Source organism: Talpa occidentalis, unplaced genomic scaffold (genome assembly GCF_014898055.3).
Source record: "Talpa occidentalis isolate TD23 unplaced genomic scaffold, MPIMG_talOcc4v2.1 talOcc4.9, whole genome shotgun sequence".
Classification (NCBI taxonomy): Eukaryota; Metazoa; Chordata; class Mammalia; order Eulipotyphla; family Talpidae; genus Talpa; species Talpa occidentalis.
The window spans coordinates 41,377,435-41,399,953 of record NW_023605305.1 but is presented as its reverse complement, the minus strand read 5'-3'; the positions used below and the strand labels follow the sequence as shown (position 1 = coordinate 41,399,953).

The window sequence follows — 22,519 nt, the reverse complement described above, 5'->3', positions numbered from 1 at the left end:
GATTCTTAAGTGTTTCTTAAAGGGGAAAAATGGTAAATTCCAGTTGAGTACTCTGAAAATACACTTGGGCTACATATAGATGCAAATTAATTCATATGTTCACACAAAATTGATTTAGTACACAAAATCAATGAATACTAGCAACACAATCTGTTTGCTAATTTGAATCTGCTTCATCATTCGAAGAAATCATATTTTTGTTTAGTGCTTTTTTTTTCCATTAATAATAAAAGGCCAATGAAGCAGAATTACATATGGCAATTTCATTCAATAAAAACTGAAACACCCCAAATAAAGTATAACTTTCTAAAAAAGAAAAGGGCAAATTACACCCTATGGGCCAAATCCTGCCTACCATCTGTTTTTGTAAATAACGTTTTACTGGGAATATAGCCAGACTCATTCATTCATTTACATATTGTCTAGGACTGTGTGTGCACTGCAACGGCAGAGCTGAGTAGCTGTGACAGGGACCGTACTGCCCAAAGCCTAAAATACATAATACCTGGTCCTTTTCTATAAAACAAAAAAGTAAACTTATTACCTATGTTCCTGAATGTTACCCTTAAATTTCAAATGAATGAATGAATGTTACCCTTAAATTTCAAAATTTAGTACACTGGTTATTCAGATCTTTTTTTTTATTATAGAGGCATGTTTTATTTATTTGTTTTTATTTGTTTGTTTGTTTGTTTTGTTTATACATGCACTGGGTACAGTCAGAAGCATGGGAGGGTGAGAGAATTCACCAGAGCCAGAGCGGGGAGCAGAGCAGGCAGAAGGACCGAAGCACACTGCTGAAGGGAGCAGCGGGCGGCAGGAGGGGTCTGCGCGCCATGTGGGACCCTCCTCCGGTGGCCGGGGAGCAGCCGGGGATCGAACCTGTGCCGCAGAGGCCACGGGCAGCTTCGCAACCCAGCGCTCAACCGCTGCGCCACCTGGGAGGCCCGGTTATTCAGATCTTAAGTGGTTTTTGTTGTTGTTGTTTGTTTTTAAGATCAGAATCACACTTTTCATCAGCCTTCATCTCAGATTCTAATTCTGCCATCACCGTCCATAAGAGTGGCAGCGCCAACAAGTGGCCCCAGGCTACCCTTTACTCAGGCCCCGTCCACTATATCCATCAGCTCATTTCATTCTTTCATATGAATAGTGATGTATTCTCCATCTTAATCACTCCGAACCATTCTGGACATTGGCTACCAGCTACTCGATGCTACTTTGCGGTGGAAACGTGCATTTACAGACCCTCATATTATTTAGTATAATTTTGGAACCAAGTAACGTATTATAATGATATTGGACTTATATGAATTGGGTGACATCGAGAAATGTATATTTGCAAAAAAAAAAAAAACAATATTTTATTGTTTATAATTTTGTACAGTCTGATAAGTTTTGTAACACTCCCCAAAATGCATTGCAGGCTGATTAGTGCATGTTTGACATGTCTGTATAGAGTTCTATCTGGAGCTCATCATCACTACTACTTGAGTCATGAGACTCATTCGTGGTTGGACGCTTTGCCATTGTTCTAATAAAAAATATGAATGCATGGGTTGAAAATTTCTAATTGTTATTACTAACTGACAAGAGGATATTTACCAAAATAGCTTTCACCAAATAATTTATTCACTAAGAATCACTTTTCCGATTTTCTCCTCGTTACATCTAAGTGCACTGCTCAAAGCTTCAAACCAAAATGAGCTCAGCTTTGAAAATCTTTTCCTCCAGATGTAGACTTGTTTATTTGTAATTATATATCTCACTATACAGTGCGCGCTATGTTCGAAAACTGACCTTTCTTCTACAAACTCCCCTTATTGCTCTTTTCAAGCGGCGTCGAGAAGTGTTCGGACCGTCGTGAGCACACATTTCACGTTCTCATCAGACACAAAACCCGCTGACATTTCTTGTATATATCTTAGTAATTTTACGATATTTTGATTTAATTTCATGTGCCATTTCAAGATAAAACTTCAGGGAAACATGCATGTCTCAAAAAGTTGTGTTGAAATAACTCAATTCCCTGTAATCACTAATAAATTGCAATGTCCCCTGAGAGGGGACATCCGAGTGATATGCTAGAATTCCGATGACCCCTGAGAGGGGACAGCGGAGTGCAAAGGTTTAAGCTTCCTGTACATAAAACTATCACTAGAAACCTTTGCTATTTTATATTGATGTATATATATCTAAGTAAAAATAAGATGGTGCACTACTAATAAATGAAAACAGTGCAGTTTTTAATGTGGTTTCAAGGGAAGCTCTCAGCACCCATTTCCAATGAAAATGCCATCCTACTCTCTTATACAGAAATTTTGAGCTGCTATTTCTTCAATCTTTGTGACTTTCACTTTAAGTATCCCTACCGAAAAGAACAGTAACATACTTTTAGTCAAACACAGCCAGAGTTTCTCTATCAATGAATATGTACTTACAGTAGGGGGCAAAATAATGTTTACTTATTTTTTAGAGTATTTGATACAACAGGTCCAACAGTTTGCAAAATTATGTGTATAAGTCTATTCTCATTTTCGAGCTGATACGCCATGTAAGGGACAAGTATTATTTGGTTGTAAGTGTTCAACAAGTATCTTTTGAAGAATAGAATAAATGAAAGAAGTTTAGTTGTGTCTTTCTTGGGGGGGGGCTATAAGAAATTAATATGTAATTCTGGAACACAGAAAGATAAGTACATGATGAAGAAAAATGTGTGAGATAAACAAACTTGTAGTTAATGTACTTCAAATTTTAGAATTATAATTTTTAAACCTAATTATATTCTGAATCATCCTACCTGCTCACCTTCTTCTGCTCCTTATAAACATGTTCTAACAACCCAACCCCACTACAACCAGAGTGATCTTAAAACATAAATTAGATTGTGTCATTGGCTTACTCAGAATACTGCGGTGACTTTCCACTCAATTTAGGATCAAGCCCAAAGTAATTATGATGGCCCTGCATAATTTAGCTCCTGCTTTTCACTAATACCGCCTCACATTGCTTTTCCTTGGGCTAATTACAGTTTATTCACACTGGCTTTCTTTCAGTTCCTCAAAAAAGCTAACTGCTTTCATATTTAGCACCATCACCTTTAACAATAACCACCACCACCATTAAAGCTAACATTTATCATTATTATTATGTGACTGGTACTATGGTAAATGTTTCAAGTGCATTATCCTGCTTAATCACAAGAAACTATGATGTAGAAATTATCTTCATCCCTTTACTGTGGAGGAAACAAATATTTAGAGAAATTCATTCTCTAATGCAAGGTAAGTGGTCAAGAGGGGAAGCATGCTATAGAGCATAAGCCAGGGATGTGCCTTCTCCATATTCGTCCTTAACTCATACCACTCTCTGTCCATGTATATAATGTCCTCAAAACAGTCTCCTCTCATCCTCTAGCCTAAAGCTGGCATCTTTATCATAGTCCCTTAAACATTTCCTTCATAGAATATATCAGTTTATAATTACATATTTCCTTATATGATTATTTATGTCTGTCAAACCTCAAATAGAATAAACATTTCATGAAGGCAGGGATCATATATTCAACAAATGTGACTGAATAGCAATATAAATATCTAACGAATAAATTATTGAAGAAAGTTATTCATATCTTCCACTAATGATGTACTAAATCACTCTGTAGAAGAGTATGTCTGTTAGAAATTCTATTAAAATATCCTAGCTTATGGGAGAACTACAGGGAATATACATAAATGGAGAGCAATGATGTAAGAAAATAAAATTTAAATAAAAAGAGACAAAACTTGTAAGCTGATTACAGATTTGAGACATACAGCAGGGAAAGGGAGAGTGAGGGGTCAAAACAGGGAGGGAAGAGCACAAAGGACTGTGGTGATGGATCGGGGTCCTGGGAGAACTACAGGAACTACACCTGAGGGGAGAAATCAAATACTACCCCCAAATTAACAACAATGTGAGAAAATAAATTAATTTTAAAAATCCTGGTTTACAAAACAAAGTTGTTTCCTTAGAATATCTGTTCCTTTATGTATCTGTTAACAGATCCTAATTCTGGTCTCTTGACCAATAAGTGAAAAAGTACATTATTTTCTCCTCTGAAGCTCTTCAGACAGTTTTAGCCTAAAAAGTTAAAGAGCACGATTAAGGTGGGGTAATCCCAAATTTATTTGTACAAGATAGAATGCTAGAATGAGGATGATAAAGAGGACTTTTTTTGGAAAGTAGAGACTCATTTAAGGCACATTTATAGAAATTATTTCTTAGCCTACAGGAAGTGAATGAAAGGTATAGACAAGAAAGGTATAGATAAGAAACAAATGGGACTGCTGTGTTTAGCAAGCTGTGTCACAAATTGGGTTGCAATTGGTATAAATCTAGAAAGAAGTAAAATTGGAGTAGATCCAGTTAAAGGTAATTAAATGACTGTGCAAAAAGACTGGGAAGAGTATAAACTAGTTACTACCATTAACCTCAGATATCCCAAAATTACAAGGTTGATGCCATGAAATGCAACCATGTCATCCCATCTTGAGAGTTTTACTGTAACAGTATTCAGGATTAGAGGAACTACTTTAGTACTCCAGTTATTGAAATGAGGAAGCAGAAACCGAGTAAGCAACGTGCTCAAAGTTAAGTATGTATAAATTGCTAAATTGAGATTTAAATCAAGAACTAAGTATAAGACTAAAATATGAAATATCACTTAACATTAAACACAGCACATATCAAATGATCAATAAATGTTAATTTCCTTCCAATGATAGAAATCCCCAACCTGCAAAGGCAATCCATTTCCTTTTTGGAAAGAATGGATGATGGGTTCTCATACATTGTGGATCTAATCCAATACTACTAAGTAAATAACTTAGAAATTTGGTATAAATTTTATAAAAAGAGGTTCTTTATTGGTATTTTGGTCATTCTAGTTTATATATATATAAATATATATACATTCTAGTTTTTATATATATAAATATACATTCTAGTTTATATATATATATATATACACACACACACACACATACATACACACACATATAATTTTTTTCCTTCTTATTGAGTTGTGCCATGGAAAATAATTTGAGTGACCCAAGAGATTAAATATGAGTTAGAATTATATTTAATGAGGAGCCTTGAACTTCTTTTTATTGACATTTCCCTTTTCAAGTAAAGACAAGAACAAAAAGTTCATCTTCTAGTGGCTCATGATTAATTGACAATGAAATTTTTAAGATAAATGGATCTTCTTCCTATTTTTATTGATAATTAATGAGGAAAAAAGTATGAGTATCAGAAATGTATTACTGCTCTATTCTATGACCAGGAAATAAAATTGTTTAATTACTCAAGCTTATAAAATATTTTGAGAACGTTTTAAGTCATAAGAAGATAATAGGAAATTGAATTTTCTTATTTAATCTATTAAATGGTATTATTTTGTGACAGCCCATCACACTTAGTAAATAAATTCATTTGCTTTGCACTAAGTTACCACTTTATATAATTTGTTTGAGATTTTTTCTTTCCTTTTTTAAAATGAAAAAGGTTAAGGTCAAATTTAGATGGAAATTATCAGAACTAAAATTAATAACCAAATATTAGAAATAAGAATGTTCCCAAGATCACAAATATAATTTATATTGGGTAAAAATATCACAGATGAAGGATTCCGTCATTTCTCTTTTGTAAAGTAGGTTTATTTGTTACATCACAAAATAGTTAAATTAGCACTTGGATAAGAATTTTGTATTCTGAATTCTAAGCACAAGTGAGGGCTCAAATGATTCTTCTAATGCATACAGATGATTAAAAATATGAAAGAACATAAACTTACTATTTCACCAATCTTTCCAATGTTTCCTTGATCTCCTACTTCTCCCTGTTAAGAATATAATGTGACAAAAATGATTATTTTTCAAACAAGATTACTTATGACAAAGTTTCTGTTTTCATTTTAAGACAATCACCTAGTCATAACCTAGGCAAATGAAATCTCAATTACTCAATACCATTAGACTATTTCTCTGGAACATGGTCTATCCTCTACTTTCATTCAAGTAGTAACAATCTATTTTCTTAAACTGCATTCTTCAAATTGCAATTTCCAATCATTAAAAATATTTCAGATAAAAGTCAACTATACAGTAAAAGAAGGAATTGAACTTTCAGTGGTGAACTTAATGTAGTGTATACATATATTGATGTTTAACGATATACACCTGAAACATATAATGTTATGTGCAATATTATTTCCATTAAAATATTTTAGAAAGCTTAAAAATAAAATCTTCATTGAGGTACACCCAATAAAAGGCGAGTGGAAGTAGGCACTGTGGAAGCTATCAAGAAGGATAATATCCACAAAGATGATGTATTTGCTTCAAGAGATAAGACACCTTCCCAATGCTGAGAATATATGTCACAGGTAAAGGATTTCATAGCAGCAGACACTCCTGTGGGCTTGAGAAGTTGAAGCTGGCTTTCCAGAAAACATACTATATGCGCAAAACCTTACCTGCAATTCTGTAGCCCATAAGGCTCTGAAAACTCAAAGTATGTCAGAACTCAGCCAACTTTGCTTACCCTGAATCAATTTGGTAGCAATGCCTTACCTGACCTGGGTGAGGGAATTTATATTCTTTTTTTTTTTGATATATTTTTTGATACTTTATTTTATATAATTCTTACATCATTTTTCATTTTTGCATAATGTATGCATTTTCATTTTGGTTATATTCCCCATACAATTCCCACCCCCTTTTTCTAACCCTAATCCCTCTTCTCCTCCCCCCACCCCCCACTGTAGTGTGTCTCTGGTCTATAGTTGCTTGTTGATTTTGATTTTTACTTTATTGCAATTAGTCTTTTTCCTGGTCCCTTATTTAGGTTTTCTAAATTCTTGCTATGAGTGAGACCATCCAGTATTTTTCTTTTTCTTTCTGGCTTATTTCGCTGAGCATGATCCCTTCCATCTCCATCCATGTTGCTGCAAAATGCATGAGTTTATCTTTTTTGATTGCTAAGTAATATTCCATTGTGTATATGTACCTCATCTTCTTGATCTAGTCATCTATTTTGGGGCATTTGGGTTGTTTCCATAGCTTAGATATTATAAATAGTGCACAATTTATATTCTTATTTTGGTTATTCAGAACAACTTTTTATTTCACTGCAGAAATACTAACATGACTAATTGTGCATGGTGAGCTGCCCTACATCTGGTGGTGGTGTTGAGTAAAATACAGAGAATACACCATATTACCTTGTGAAAATCTAAATATGAGTATTTTTAAATAATGGATTATGAAAGTATCTTAGATTTGGTCCCTGAATAGATGATATACTGATGAGAAAGGGCCAATTTTGATGCTGAGGAATGGCAAAAGCATAGGTCAAATAAAGACAATGATAATGAAAGATATATAATTAAGTTCAGGGTGCCACATACATGTATGACACGAACATACATTTTGTTTAAAGAAATAGAATATTAACCATCCATTACTTCCTTAAGATTAATAATTATATTTCAGTGTGGAGTAGTAAAATGCATTAACAATATTGTAACCAATACTGGCATGTAGCTACCTAGCATGGGAAATGGCCTAGTTTTAACTGAAATAAGTAATACAGAATAGATTTCAAAGATTTTGCACAAAAAGGAATATATCTCATTAATAATTTTAATATTGGTTATCTCTTTAAATGGTAATATTTTGTAATCTTCAGTTAAGTAAAATACATTACTAAAATTAATTTCACCTCTTTCTTTTTTCTTACTTGTGGTTAAAATGATTCATTTTATTGGATAGTGCGATCTTAAACATTGAAAGCTAATTAATATTCATGGAGTAATCAATTTGAAATAAACTTTCAAAGACCTCAAATTTTCTTTTCAATTCTGGCATACATTTACATACATAATAAAGAGTGAAACAGGAGAGTAAAACCTTTTTTCTAATTGACAGCTCACTTATTAGACAATTTTTACAGAAAATTTGTGGAAGGATACTACATAAATTGTTAATGTTCTTGTACTTATGCCTCCTTACCCAATGCCCTTGGGTATTTCCAGCAAATGAGATGAACCCTTCCTTTGTGCCATTAGTCAAATAGGAAATCTACATTAAGAAGCAGAAAGCAGAGGTTGCCTGCAGAATTATCTGCATTTTTGTTGTAGTTTTCAGAGAGTTTGAGGTAAGAGGTGAGTTGGCTTTGAGGACAAGAGAGAGAGAGGAATATTTCCTCAACTCTAGGAAGACAGTACCTAGGATTCCGTCAAAGGGGGTGACCCTTTCCTAACTCCCAAGGACTTTCCCAGGAAATCCAGATGCCCCTGAGGGAGTGCCAGGTTCTACTGAATAGATAGATGTATGAAGCAGTAAGACAGAAATTTCAGGGGCAAGTCGTAGGACTGAACATTAAATAAGTTGCTTCATTTTCTGGGTAACACAAAGCCCCCTGATGCTGTTGTGAATCTAGGGGAGAAGATAGGATGTCAATAATGATTGATACTGTTTGTCGCCAGTATGACTGGATATTAGCGCACAGAAGTTTTTTGTAGAACTACTTGGCAGTACAGAGATCACAGAGCTAAATCCTCATAAAGTAGAATTAAGTTTATAAAGAGCGAGGTTCTATTGTGTGGTTGACTCTCACTTGAGAGTCATTACATACACTGTCCCAGGATCATTTCAGCCACAGACAGATATGGTGACACATTAAAAAATATTTTAGCTCATATTTCTTTACTAACTGACCTTGAAATGTGTTTAGCTTTTCTTTAAATTCTAGTAATATGAAAGTTATAGTTTTATTTAATTTTTTTATTTTTATATTCCCCGTACAATTGCACCCCCCCTTATTTTGACCCCAATCCCTCCTTTCCCCACCCCCACCTATAGTTTTATTTTAAAGAACTCTAGCTTTAGGAAATGTAGCAATAGTGCTGTTATTTCTCAATTTTTTGTTAAATTTTAAATTTGTATAAATTCTTATTAGCAGTTTCTTTCAGACCTTAATGCTATACACATAAAACTATCATACTACTTGATATTTGTTGGTGTCAGAAAAAGTCATATAAAACTTACATACAGGCATACAAAAGCAGGTGACACAACTTTTAATGTCACAGAAGGGTGAACACCACCCAGTGATTATCTATAGAATGTACTTCATTTTCTACTGGGAGTTAGATTCACTGTATGCTATAGGGTAAGGACCCAGAGACTCAAAGAAGTTACATTAACTTGCAGGTTTCTGTGCAGTAGAATAGGCAGCCCCCAATTTTATGATTAACTGTCCTATATTTAACCACAAATTTTATCCTAACATTTCTTTATTAAGGAATGCTTATTATTTCATATCTATTAAAATATATAAATATATAGCTTCTCAAATGTTATTTGAACCAGTCTGAGCATATTATTAGCATCCTCATTAATGAGTTGAATAAAATATTGAATGTGTTCATTTTATATTTCTGAGTCATAATTTTTTATTTAAAATTATTCTTCATAACTGGTAATAAAATTAGTTGCTTTACCTTTAAACCTTCTGGTCCAGGTTCTCCTCCATACCCTTTTTGACCTGGTTTCCCCTAGAAAAGAACAGATTAAAAGATAAAGAAGACATATTTAATCATTCTCATAGTGACAATTTCCTAAGATTTATGAAATTTATCCTTGAGATGAATCACTGGAAAACTATTTGATATATAGATTCAATCATGTCAATTAACTATTCACCTGCCTTCATAGAGCCTGCATTTAGTGAGGATGTCATAATTAAAAAATAAGTAAAATATATGGTATTAGGTAGTGGTATATGTGAAGGACACAAAATTAAGCAAGGAAGGAAGATATAAAATGTGGGAGGTTTGCTGATTTTTTTTTAAAAGATTTATTTATTGATAAAATAGCTAAGGTACAGGCCAGAGGCACAGGAAGGTGAGAGGATTCACCAGAGACAGAGCGGGGAGCAAAACAGGCAGATGACCGAAATACACTGCTGAGGGGAGCAGCAAGCAAGACAGGACAGGTCTGCCGCTCCATGTGGGTAGTTACCTGGCTGGCCGGGAATCAAGCCCATGCTTCAGAAGCCACGGACAGCCTCACGGTGCTGCGCTCAACCCGCTGCACCACCAGGGAGGCCCTGCCGAGATTTTTTTTTATAAGACTACCAGGGAAGACCTCACTAAGAAGGTGGCACTTGAGTAAACTTTTTTTTTAAGATTTATTTATGCATATAAGAACTGGGGGACAGGCCAGAGGTGTGGGGATGGTGGTGAGGGGATTCACCAGAGACAGAGTGGAGAAAAGAACAGGTGGATTGACTGAGATACAATGCTGAGGGGAGCAGCAGGCGAGTTAAGAAAGGTCTGCAGCACCATGTGGGTCACCTCCCTGGCCGGGGATCGAACTCGTGATGCAGTGGCTGCAGACAGCTTCATAGTGCTGCATCTTAACCCCTTGCATCATCAGGGAGGCCCCAGCACTTGAGTAAACTTAAAGGGGCAAGTTACATAGATATCTGAAGAGAGAAAATTCCAAGGAGAGAAATCCTGTGCAAAAGCCCAGAGGCAAGAATGTGCTAGAGCAGAGTAAGTGAGAAGAGGAAATAAGGCCAAAGAAGGGAGAGGCGAATAGGAAGTCAGGTCATGGAGAACCTGGTACATTAGTTAAGGGTTTTGGCTTTTACTCTGAGACATGAAGACTAAGACAAGTCTTGAGACAGAAAGTGCCATGATGTATGTTTTAATAGGATCACTTTGCTGGAAGAGCAGAAGCAAGGAGTCCAGCAAAAAATCCACAGTAATAATCCAAGTGAGAGATGACAACACAAATATCAGGGCAGCAGCGAGGGGACTGTGGAAAGGGATAAAATTATTTTTGTAGTTTGAAGGCACATCTTCTAGAAATTGCTGATAGGTCATGTGTGGAATGTGAGAGAGAGATAAGAGTCCAGAATAAATTTAAGATTTTTAAATCTGATTAAGGGAAAAAATGAAATAGGACAGACTATGGGAAGAACAGATTTGGAGGGCAAATTGGAAGCTCAGTTTTGATAATTACATTTGATGGTCTTGTTCAACATCTAAATAGAGATCTGGTAGTAGTTATACTAGCCCAGAGTTCAGGGGGCAGAAGGTTTTGATCTGATCATGTAATTTAGGAAGTCACCAGTATTTGCATGGTAGTTAAAGCCAAAAGACTGGACAAAATCATCTGGGTAGTAAGTGTTGATAGAAAAGAGAAGTCTGGAAACCAAATCTTGGATCACTTCACAAAGGTAGAATTTGAAGAAATGAGGAAAATATTCGAATTTCGTGTTGGAGGTTTAGGAGGAAGTTCATGCAAATGAAGAAACTGCTTCCAAAAAGAAAGAGCAATCTTGTCAAATTCTGAAGGGTATCATAATGAAGTAATGTGAAAATTAAGAAACGATCATTGGACTCAACAGCATGGAGATCACTGATGATATTTGTAAGATCATTTGTTTTAGGGTAGTGGGGACAAACATGGTTTCAACAGGTAGAAGAGGAGAAAAACTGAAAAAAATTTTTTTTTCTATATAACCCTTGAGAAGTTTTGCTGAAAAGGGAAGGAGAGTTCCCGCCCCCTGGAGAGAAAAAACTAACATCAATACATTTTGCTTTTACACTGAAAGAAATAGCATATTTATGTACTGACAAGAGATCCATCAGAGAAAAATTAATATGCAGGAGAGTGGGAAGAATTGTTGGATCGATGATTTTCAATTAGGCAGAGGATAAGAAATGTAGAAAACAAGTGAAAGTTTTGACATCAGCTAGAAAAAATGGTTTGTTCTTCCACACTAGCCACGGCGAAGGCAGAGTGAGTGGCCTAGATACAGGTATGTGGATAGGAGCAATGGTAGAAACTTGTGGAAGCTTGCTCTGATTATTTCAGTCATCTCAGAGAACTGGGGTGTAAGATAAAGGGCTAAGAATGGGGATGAGAGAAACATGAATAGAGTTGAGGAAAGTGAAAAAAAAATTAGAAAAGTTAAAAATGTAAATAGGTTGGGGACATTATTCAGAATATAATCAAAGGGATAATTATAATGTGTGAAACAGGATGAGGAAGCATGTGAGGTCTTGAAGGGCATAGAAAGATGGAAAGGTCATACAGTCAGTGAGTTGAAATTTCTATTGGGACTGATGGAATTTGTTACAAGAGAGAATAAATTAGAAAGGAAGGGGACAGTAGTTAGGGAGAGGAAAGCTGGATATTGAAATTAAGACTAGATTGCTGTTACCAGTAATGACAAGGTAGAGGGCATGATCACAGCAGTTAGCAACTGAAGAGAGTAGATCATCACTGGACTGGATGGAGTCAAAATCTGGGATACTGGGTAGACTGACCATGGTTTCTAATATCAAATAACTGAAATCTGATTACGCAAGATTTGATGGAGATCAATATGCATCATCTAATGTGTATGACAAATTCAAATCAATGAATAAAACATGGAACAGGAGAGACTGTGAAACAGAACACCAATTTAAAATATCTGCTAGGCATTATAGAATTATATTTTATTATTGGTATCCATAAACCAACACTCTATTTTCTTTCTTTTAACAAAAACAAAACAATGCACTGGCTGCCATTCTGTTTTAACCACACAAAAGTTCCCTAGTAACTTAACTTATATAGAGTATTTCTACCCAAAGAGTTATTTTGATTTCTGACTCTGCCTTGCTTCAATTTGTGCAATGGTTTCCTACCAAACAGAAATTAGAGCGAAGAATCAAAAGACAAAATTGTCAAATATAAATTATCCTGCAATCAATTAACAGTTTTAGGACAAGAAATATAGTTAAGAGTCAAAATTATTAGATTTGTCTATGATGTTCACAAAAAATTTTAGTAATACACTTCTATTCACAGTATTTGGAAAGCGGTTTAACAACATCATTTCTTTCATCGTTAATAACATAAATCTCATTCAAGAGGCACTGCAACATACTAAGAAATAGTTACACATTATATCTATATTATGGGAAAAAAAATCTCACTAGAATGTGCTAGAAGTACATTTATAATTTCTGAAATCCAGCACTTCAGTCTGGTCAGTATTGAAGTTTTCATTTCCGGTCCTGTTACACACTGTAACATTAGGTTTTTCTAGACAAAGCTATCCTTGAGCATATAAAATTGAAGTTTTATTTTCACACCTAAACAATTTGGACAATATCTTGTATGGTTATTTTTTGGATTAGAGGGGACTCATGTTACATAGAGCACTACTGGGCCTAAATTGATCTTCAACCAATTGTAGCAACAAAAATAGTATGAACAGGCAAAAGGTGAATGTGATTCTCTTTTTTTCTAGGGAAGTAAATTTAAAATAAAAGATCCATTTTACTGGGCTCAAATAACAACAGTTTTTCTGTTATATAACTCACCTCACAAAAAATGAAATAAAAATTCTTCTTTTCTTTCAATGGGATAGTGGCAGTATATGTGCTAGTGAGGTAAAGGTGCAAAAGAAAGAATTACTGTCTCCTTAAATGTAAAACTGTTTAAGAACCTGTAGTTATGATTTTCTCAAGAATGATGTAGTTCATGGATCTAATAATGCTTCTTAAAATAAATGTGATGTACACTCCAAATAACATCACAATAATGTAAACTTTGGTCATGTATACACAAATTCTCAAAGAATTCTTTTCAGAACTTAAAAACAAGTAGTTTATATGTTACCATGCAATATAATCTGAAGAAAAAGTTGGCTGAAATCACATCTTACTTACTGAAATCACATCTTTCCATCATTTTACTTGTACATTTAGAAAACAGATTCCTACAATATAGCTAAAAGGTTAAGGTATTTAGCCTCCTATTTCATTTTGAGACACTATTAATAATTTTCAAATTATTGATACCATAAAATCACTGAAGAAAAAGTAAATATGTAGTAGGTATAATAATACAAACTATCAGGGAACGTTCCAGTTATAGGAAAATTTTATTTGGGGGAAGTGCAAGACTGTATTTCAATTTTTGTCTTTTGCTATAATTTAAAATTTGGTGCTATTCAAAACATTTACAGAACGGTTGTTTTAAGAGAATCACTTTTTGAAAATCATTTATATGATACATACTCTTGGTCCCAGTTCTCCAAAGGGTCCAATAGGTCCTTCTTCTCCCTTAAAAAAGGAATGAGAACATATCATGGCCTGAAATAAGCATTTAAAAATGAAAACCCTAATTCTTTTTCTGAAATATGAGCTCATTTTGATTTTGTGAGAATAATGCTGTGATTTTCTTATATTTAGAATTGCATCGCCCTGTAACACTTTAATTTTTGTGTGTGTGCTAATCCCATATTTATCCTAAAGGGATACTTATTATTGGCTCATTTTTAAATTGATGATATAAATAAATAGATGATATAATCTATACATAGAAAGCTGATACTAGATAGGAATGAAAGTGATTAGGGTATCACAAAATCAGGATTAAGAATTACTGAGACCCTGAATTAAATATAACCTTTATTTTCTTGGATTTATTCTCCATTTGAGAGAGGAACTCAAATTCATAATAGAAATCAATACATATTAGCATATTAAAATATTATTGCTAAAGAAAATGTTTGCCATTGGAAGATTTTGATTCCTCCTTAATTCAACAAACACATTGTGAGTCTAAATTCTGTCTTAAGCCTTAAAGATACAAAGGTATATGGAATCCTACCAAATGGGATTCACTGCCTATCGTTTCTTCTTGTCCAGTTTACATGTGCAATATTCTTAAGGTCAAATCAGTTACACAAATCATAAATTTTAAATCTTTGGAATTATTCTAAGGATAAAACTGTATAGGTGATTAGAGAATAAAGGATAACCAAAAAAATTCAAATACTTATACATTAGTCTTTATGAAAATAAAAAGTAACAGGTTTTTATTTCATTTATTGACACATTTTCTAAAAAATGCTCATTTTCACCTTTAAATAGTTGATACCACATTATGTTACCACACTATGGTACCACAACATTAGGCCATTAATTGATGAATACTACCTATAAATCTCTCTAGAAGCATTTATTTGATTTTATTTATCTGATTAACATTTTGCTCAATTTTCAATTCAATTTAAGAATTTATTGTGAAATCATCTTCTATGTCAATGTTCAATATTTGTCTTTGTCATTTTGACTTGCTTTACTATCATTCTCTCAAACCCTTCCATTTTGCTGTAAATGGCAACATTTCATCTTTCTTTATGGCTGAATAGTATTCCATAGTGTAGAGAGGTCACATCTTCTTAATACAGTCTTCTTTGTATGGGTATTTAGGCTGCTTGCATGTCTTAGCTATTGTAAATACTGCTGAAATAAACATTGTCGAATATATAGGTTTCCAAGTGCTGAGGAATATTGGTAATAGGGGATGTTGTGCATGTGGAAAGAGGAAGTATAAGGAGAATTTCTGTACCTTCCTATCAATTTTGTTATAAGCCTAAAACAGCTCTAAAATATTGTGTTAAAAAATATTCTTGTGATAAGCCATCTATTCCATTTTTGCCTTAAAAATGACCTTGGAAGAGAGAAAACCACAACCAACACTGAATATTTTGAAATGGATGTGTCAGCTGGCAGTGGGGGTCTCCATGACCCAGACCCAGCACAGGTAACTTTCACTAAAATATTATTCATACATAAAGCTTAATGTGAGTTTCCTATTATTCCATAGCACTCATAAGTCAAATTATCCAATGACAAAAACATGTCATTCATTATCTTGCAAGTAGAAAATAGGCATAAAGATTAAATATAAATTCTAGTATACATTAGTGAAATTCTGGGCTCAGAGTTTTCTGATATTCCAATGAGACCACTGACATAAATCAATGAATTCAGAACACTGTAAAATGATTCCAAGTCCCATTCCAGAACTTCCAGTATAAAATGATAACTTGAAATCATGCATGGCAAAAATTCTCCACACTAAAGCATGCTTTCTTTAAGCAAAAACTAAAGCCTCACAAAAAAGGGGGGAAACTAAAAAAATTGCTGACAGGATAATTATTTCCTCCATACCGGTGTTCCTTTGAGACCAGGAGGTCCAGGAGGCCCTCTGTTTCCAAGGAGTCCCTGTAAAGGCAATGCAAACACACACATTAATAAATGTTTTTTTCCAATCAGCAATAATCTAGAAATTGGCAATACTATTTGGGTAAAGTTATCAAAGGTACCTAGTCATATCTATAGAAGCAGAAAGCAAAGTGTTGGTTGCCAGGGACTGGGGGAGGCAAAAGCAGGGAATTGCTTTTCAATGGGTATAGAGTTTAAGTTAAACAAGGTGAAAATATTCCAGGGTTCAGCTGTACAATAATAATGTGCATATAGTTAACAATACTTTACTATTCATCTAAAAATTTGTTGAGAGATTTAGATTTCAGGTTATTATGCTTTTTTACCACACAAAAAAATCTGTGAGCTTATTAGCATTCAGACCTCTCAACGTTTTATTTAAGATCTACCTCAAATTTTTTTAAGTCAGGTAAGTTTACCTCTGCCTTCCAACCTTGGGTTCTTATTTAACCTGTTGCATAGAATCTCTCATTCCTTAGTTCCACCTGGGTAAAACCAACCCATCCAACTCAAATCCCAATTCTCTATGAAGTTTCTCAGAAAATTGGAGACTTAAATTATTCTCTCCATGAGTTCCTTATTAGTCACTTATCATGTGTTATCTAGTTATGCTTTTTTTTACTTTTTAACATGTGAAAATCTCATCTTTCCAGAAGATTACAAGTTCCTAATAAGCAAACGGTAATGTAATGTTTTAATCTTGTTTGCAAGTAATTGCTTAACCAGCACACTGTCCATAATACAAAGAGAAAAAATAATTCCCAGCTGACTAAATGCTGCCTAGAGAACAAAATGGTCAATACAATAAATCTGCATATAAAAATCTTGATTTAGTGTATGGAAGGTAAATATTTAGGGCTGATTGAGGTTACCTACAACTTTTTAGAGTTATGCATTTTCCTCTTATCAAGTTAGTTCAATTTTGTGCAGATAAACACACATTTTAATAATTCAGTGTAAAAAGTTATTTTCAGGTAGCATGTAACATAGTCTCACATAGTCTCTCTAAAAATTTATCGGGGATGCTATACATCAGACAGTAATAGCCTATTGTGTCATCCCTAATCCCATAATATAAGTAACATCACAAACCATTATAGAAACAAATAAATTATTCCTCTGTTTACTGGAGAATAGACATATTTATTGGGTACTCGCTTTCTGCAGCAAGCAGCTAAGGATGATGTGGTTTTACTAATGTTATGTGATGCTTGAAAGCAGATTGCAAATTGGGTAGCTCTCAAAAAGGCTTGCTGAAGTATGTTTTGTATCTATATACATATATACATATACACACAATCCCACAATCAACAGAACTGTAATTAAACCAAGCTTCCAATCGTAGTTTGGGATTTTTAGTCAACTGGCAGAAAATGAAGAGAAAAATAAAAGGTTTCTTTAGAGCTGTGCCAAATTTCTCTGGAAAGAACCCAATTTGTTTGCAAACAGAGTAAGCATGCATTTCAAATAGAATGCACATGATACCCATTATGTTTAGGCTAAAACAGAGCTTGAGTAATGTATTTTGCGTCACTTTCCAAATACCATAGGTATAGGAAAGTAAAGGAAGCCTTAAGATACTTCCATGATCCATAACATATAATGCTAATAGTGTCAGTATGTTTGGCTCTGCTTTTCCTTTCTGCTTCTAGAAACAATTTCAAGTCAAATAGTAAGGAGCAAGAATAGAGACAAAAAACAGAGCCTTCGCAACCTACAAAACAAAAAATCATATTCACTTTTCTTTAAAATTTTATGGATCTTTTGATAAAATCATCTGAGATGTTCAAAAAAATCTTAGGTGATCAGTATAAAATAAATGATCAGTATAAAAATCAGAGTTTCATGATATTGGTGCTGATTGGAAGCTCATGTTTAATGAATAAATTTCGATAAAGCAAACCACAGAACAATAATCATCCAGTGGAAATTCAACCACCGCTACCCATTAAAACGTCTGGCTTTCTGGTGTTTTATCCCACTTTTATGAATTGTAGTTTTAAAACTAAACAAAATAATAAAAAGGAAGCTTAAAGATAACTAAAGTAATAATATTCAAGAAATCAGTCAACTTCTTTAGTTCTCTGGCATTTTTGAGGGGGGAGGAGGTCTAAAACTTTAAGTGAAACAAAATTTCCAAACTTAAAATGCTTTAGAAATCCCTCTGGTTCTTCACCATGCAGCCTTAAAAACATTAAGTTCAGTTATCACTTCCTCTTGAAGTAATTCCCAATTTCCTAAGACAGATCAATTACCCAAAATTAGACCCTTTGAGCACTTGATTAGCTCTTTGTTTTTTAAAGATTTATTTTATTTATTTAAGCATACAAGAGCTGGGGTATAGGCTAGAGGTGTGTGTGTGGGGGGCAGGCAGTGAGAGGATTCACCAGAGACAGAGTGGGGAGTAGAACAGGAAAATTTACTAAAATACATTGCTGAGGGGAACAGCAGGCAAGACAGGAGAGGTCTGCTGTGCCATGTGGGTTAGCTCCCTGGCTGGGGATCGAACTCGTGATGCAGTGGCTGCAGATAGCTTCAGAGTGCTGACACTTTACCCCTTTTGCCAACAGGAGGCCTTAGACCAGCTCATTTATACAGCAATTTTTATGACTTTTTATAAACTGAAACCTCATCCATCAGAGGAATTAGAGTTTAGAAATCTATATGATCCCACATTTAGTACTTCACCTAGTATATAAAAGAAACTCAGTAACTATTAAATGGATACTTTTTTTTTTTAAAGATTTATTTTTTATTTGTTTATACAAGCACTGGGTACAGTCAGAAGCGTGGGAGGGTGAGAGAATTCACCAGAGCCAGAGCGGGGAGCAGAGCAGGCAGAAGGACCAAAGTACACTGCTGAGGGGAGCAGCGGGCGGCAGGAGAGGTCTGCGCGCCATGTGGGACCCTCCTCCGGTGGCCGGGGAGCAGCCGGGGATCGAACCGGCGCTGCAGAGGCAGCGGGCAGCTTCGCAACCCAGCGCTCAACCGCTGTGCCACCGGGGAGGCCCTGGATACTTTTTTTTAAAGATTTATTTATTTATTTATACAAGCACTGGGTACAGTCAGAAGCACAGGAGGGTGAGAGGATTCACCAGAGCCAGAGTGGAGAGCAGAGCAGGGAGACTGACGAAGTACACTGGCGCTGCAGAGGCTGCGGCAGCTTCCCAGCCCAGTGCTCAACCACTGCGCCACTGGGGAGGCCCTAAATGGATATTTATTGAATGGAGAAATGAATGTGTTTATGTATGTATGAAGTTCAAGTTCCAAAGTATACAGCAGGTGAAGGGCTAAACAAGAGAGAACTTTTCAGCTCCCTTCTCTACACTATCCTCCGCCCCCAACCACTCTCTCAGAATCCCTTTCTACTTCAGGTATGGTTTAGACATTGATTATTTCGACCTATATATTAGATAGATACAGGTGTCCCCTGCTCTCCAAAAGTAGCATTTTCTTATGAAACCACCATAAATTGAAACGGCATTAAGCGAAGAAGCAATTACCATGAATTCATATGGAAAAGTTGTTGAGAGTTCCCAGCACCAAAAACTAAGGTACAAATAACACACAAAACCCAAAATGATCAAAACAAATATTTGTTTATAAATAGTAGATAAAAGCTGGAATGACATGATAAATACACAGCTTTTATAAAGTAGTGCCTGAGGAAAGAGCTTGGCAGCCCCACGCTCGCTGCTCAGGGCATACTGCATCTGATGGCTCCCCGCAGAACAAATGCTGAATTCTATTTCACTACTTGCCTTATGTCACAAAGACAAAGATATTCTTCAGATTTCTTTCAGTTAGTGAAAACAGGAACTAATGTAGGGCTTTGGTAAAAGTAAAGTGGCATGAGACAAATTTTTGAAAAGTGGGGGTTATTTGAATACTGGAATCAAACTTCTTGTCTTTCCTATCCTCTGAACCTGCACCTCCTCCTGATTTTTCTACTTAAGCCAATATATTAAGACTCAACTCAGTCTATTCTGTCTTTGACTTCTCTTTATCTGTTCACTTTCACCTAATCAGTACATAGTCATATTGTTTCTATTTCCATAACAGCTGTTAAATACAGTCATTCAAACAATCATCCAATCATCCAGTACTTATTAATGTTCCTGTGATGCCCTATGGCTATAATTATGGTTATATGGTATGTATAAAATCAGTCTCTTTTCTCAGAAAGCTGACAGCCTAATAGCTAAGAAAATCAGAAGTTATAATATATGAAGATTAAGTGCTTGGTTATTTTTTTCAGGAATACAGAGAAGGAACCTCTCAATTGGAAAGAAAAGGGAAAGCTTCCTGAACAATGTGTTATGTGATGTGTAGGTATTAGCTCAATGAAGAAGGGCACAGGAAAGCAGGGAGGTATCCAGAGAAAAAGATTAGCATGCAAGGAATTGTGAGGTTTAAACAAGCAAGGCATGATTGGGTACTCTTAACTAGAATCTGGAGTAATGCTTTTGGAAGACTGGTGCATCAAAGTTACATATGGGGCTAGAGAATAAGAGAGGGTAAAGAATCTTGTGTGAGGTACTGGGGGGCCTTGGTGGTGGGCATGGTAGCACCCCACTGAATAGCTGGGAGCCTATATTTCTGAATCTGAATCAGATACAGTATTTCTGAATCAGATACAGTGTTTAAAACCAATGTTGCCTTAAAGAAAATTATTTAAAAAGAAAAAAAATGACCCTTGTGTGTGTAAAAAAAAAAATAAAGAAGTACAAGAGTTAACCTAAAATCTATGGAAATCATGGAAGGGTTTACGCACAAGAATGACATGATGAGATCTATACTTTACAGAGATTATTCCATCATCAGCTAGGTAGATTTGAAGGAATGCCAGACTGTAGGCAGCAAGAACAATTGGAGGGCTATTATTACAGTAATCTTGGTGAAAAGCAAAGAGGGTCGAAACCCTAACATTGGCAGCAGAATGATTTTAATGGCAAAGAGGGGAAATTCTGAGCAAAAGAAGAGATCAGGATAAAGGAGATAATTGATGGCCTGAGGTCATTCCAGTGTCAGGAGAGGGTTTGATGTAAGACTTTATATAGAATTTGAATGTTGAATAGGAAGAATACTTCTATGGAAACAGGAAAAAAGAGAACTGTCACTATATATAGGCAAAGCTTAGGCCAAATAAAATACATGACGTTCAATTCAATATGAATTTAACATAAATAATGAATGACTTTTATTACAAATATGTTCCAAATATTGTACCTCCATCCTCTCATAAGTTTCCTTTTCCTGAATGCTAGACATCGCACTGTCTGTAAATTCCGATTCATTTATCATGTGAACTCAACTGCTAGTTTCTCTGTTATCTGAATACCTTAAAGCTGTTCTCTTGCAGTATTACATACTCTGTATTATTCATATGGTCATTAGAGAAAGGTTTTCTTGTGTATCTTCCTCTAGATTTTAAGTTTCTTGAAAGTCAGCATAAGGACTTTTCATCTTTGTTGCCCTAGGGTATATACAGTACATTGGCTGTCACATAAGCCAGTCAGTATTTGCTGACATAATGAATGTTCTATTTCAGATCTTTATAACTTCCCTCCTAACTTTTTCTACCTCATCTCCATGTTTTCAATTTCTCTCCTATTTAAACTATATCCCATACTGACATGAAAGGTATCTTTTTAAAACATAAAAATCTGGGCCTCCCTGGTGGTGCAAGGGGTTAAGATACAACTTATGAAGCTGTCCGCAGCCTCTGCAGTACAAATTTGATCCCCCAGCTGGCCAGGGAGCAACCCATGTGACACAGCAGACCTCTCCTGGCTCACCTGCTGCTCCCCTCAGCAGTGTATTTTGGTTAATCTGCCTGTTCTGTTCCCCGCTTTGTCTCTGGTGAATCTCACCCCCCACACCTCTGGCCTGTACCCCAGCTCTTCTATGCACAAATAAATAAATCTTTTTAAAAAAACACATAAATCACCCAGGACACTTTACTACTTCAATATATTTGATTACTTCAGGATGTTCATGGAGCAAAAGACACCACAGACTTTAATTTTAATCTGTGGTTATTTTATGAGCCCTAAGGGCTACACTGGTCAGAAAAATCTCTTCCATCTGCTTTTTTCCCACAAATTCCTTTTCAGTGATTTATAAATATTGTCACCCTTAGTCTAAGTCCATACCAAACCAGGAAAATCATTTCTAATGACCTGAACCCAAAAGACTGGATAACTTGCTCTAACTAAACAAACACTACTGGGGGAACCAGAGGTACAAATTGTTTCCTGATTATCTGGGAAAAAGCTGTATAAAGTTTATAAAATGCACTCAAGATAGCTCAAAATTATCTGGAAATGTTCTGATATTCCTAAAGTACTTTCCATAATCATGGTGATATGAGATCTGACAACTCTA

At 35.1% G+C, this 22,519-nt stretch overlaps 1 protein-coding gene across 1 annotated transcript in view; it reads right to left on the bottom strand.

Annotated features, from left to right (window-relative positions):
- The window catches only part of COL24A1 (collagen type XXIV alpha 1 chain), a 260,287-nt gene that overhangs the window by 120,718 nt on the left and 117,050 nt on the right, over positions 1 to 22,519 (bottom strand). The window contains exons 21-24 of the mRNA XM_037499346.1: positions 16,079 to 16,132; positions 14,135 to 14,179; positions 9,548 to 9,601; positions 5,837 to 5,881 (exon numbers count right to left, since the gene is read on the bottom strand). Of these exons, the coding sequence (XP_037355243.1) occupies positions 5,837 to 5,881; positions 9,548 to 9,601; positions 14,135 to 14,179; positions 16,079 to 16,132 (198 nt within the window). The remainder of the gene's footprint in view (positions 1 to 5,836; positions 5,882 to 9,547; positions 9,602 to 14,134; positions 14,180 to 16,078; positions 16,133 to 22,519) is intronic.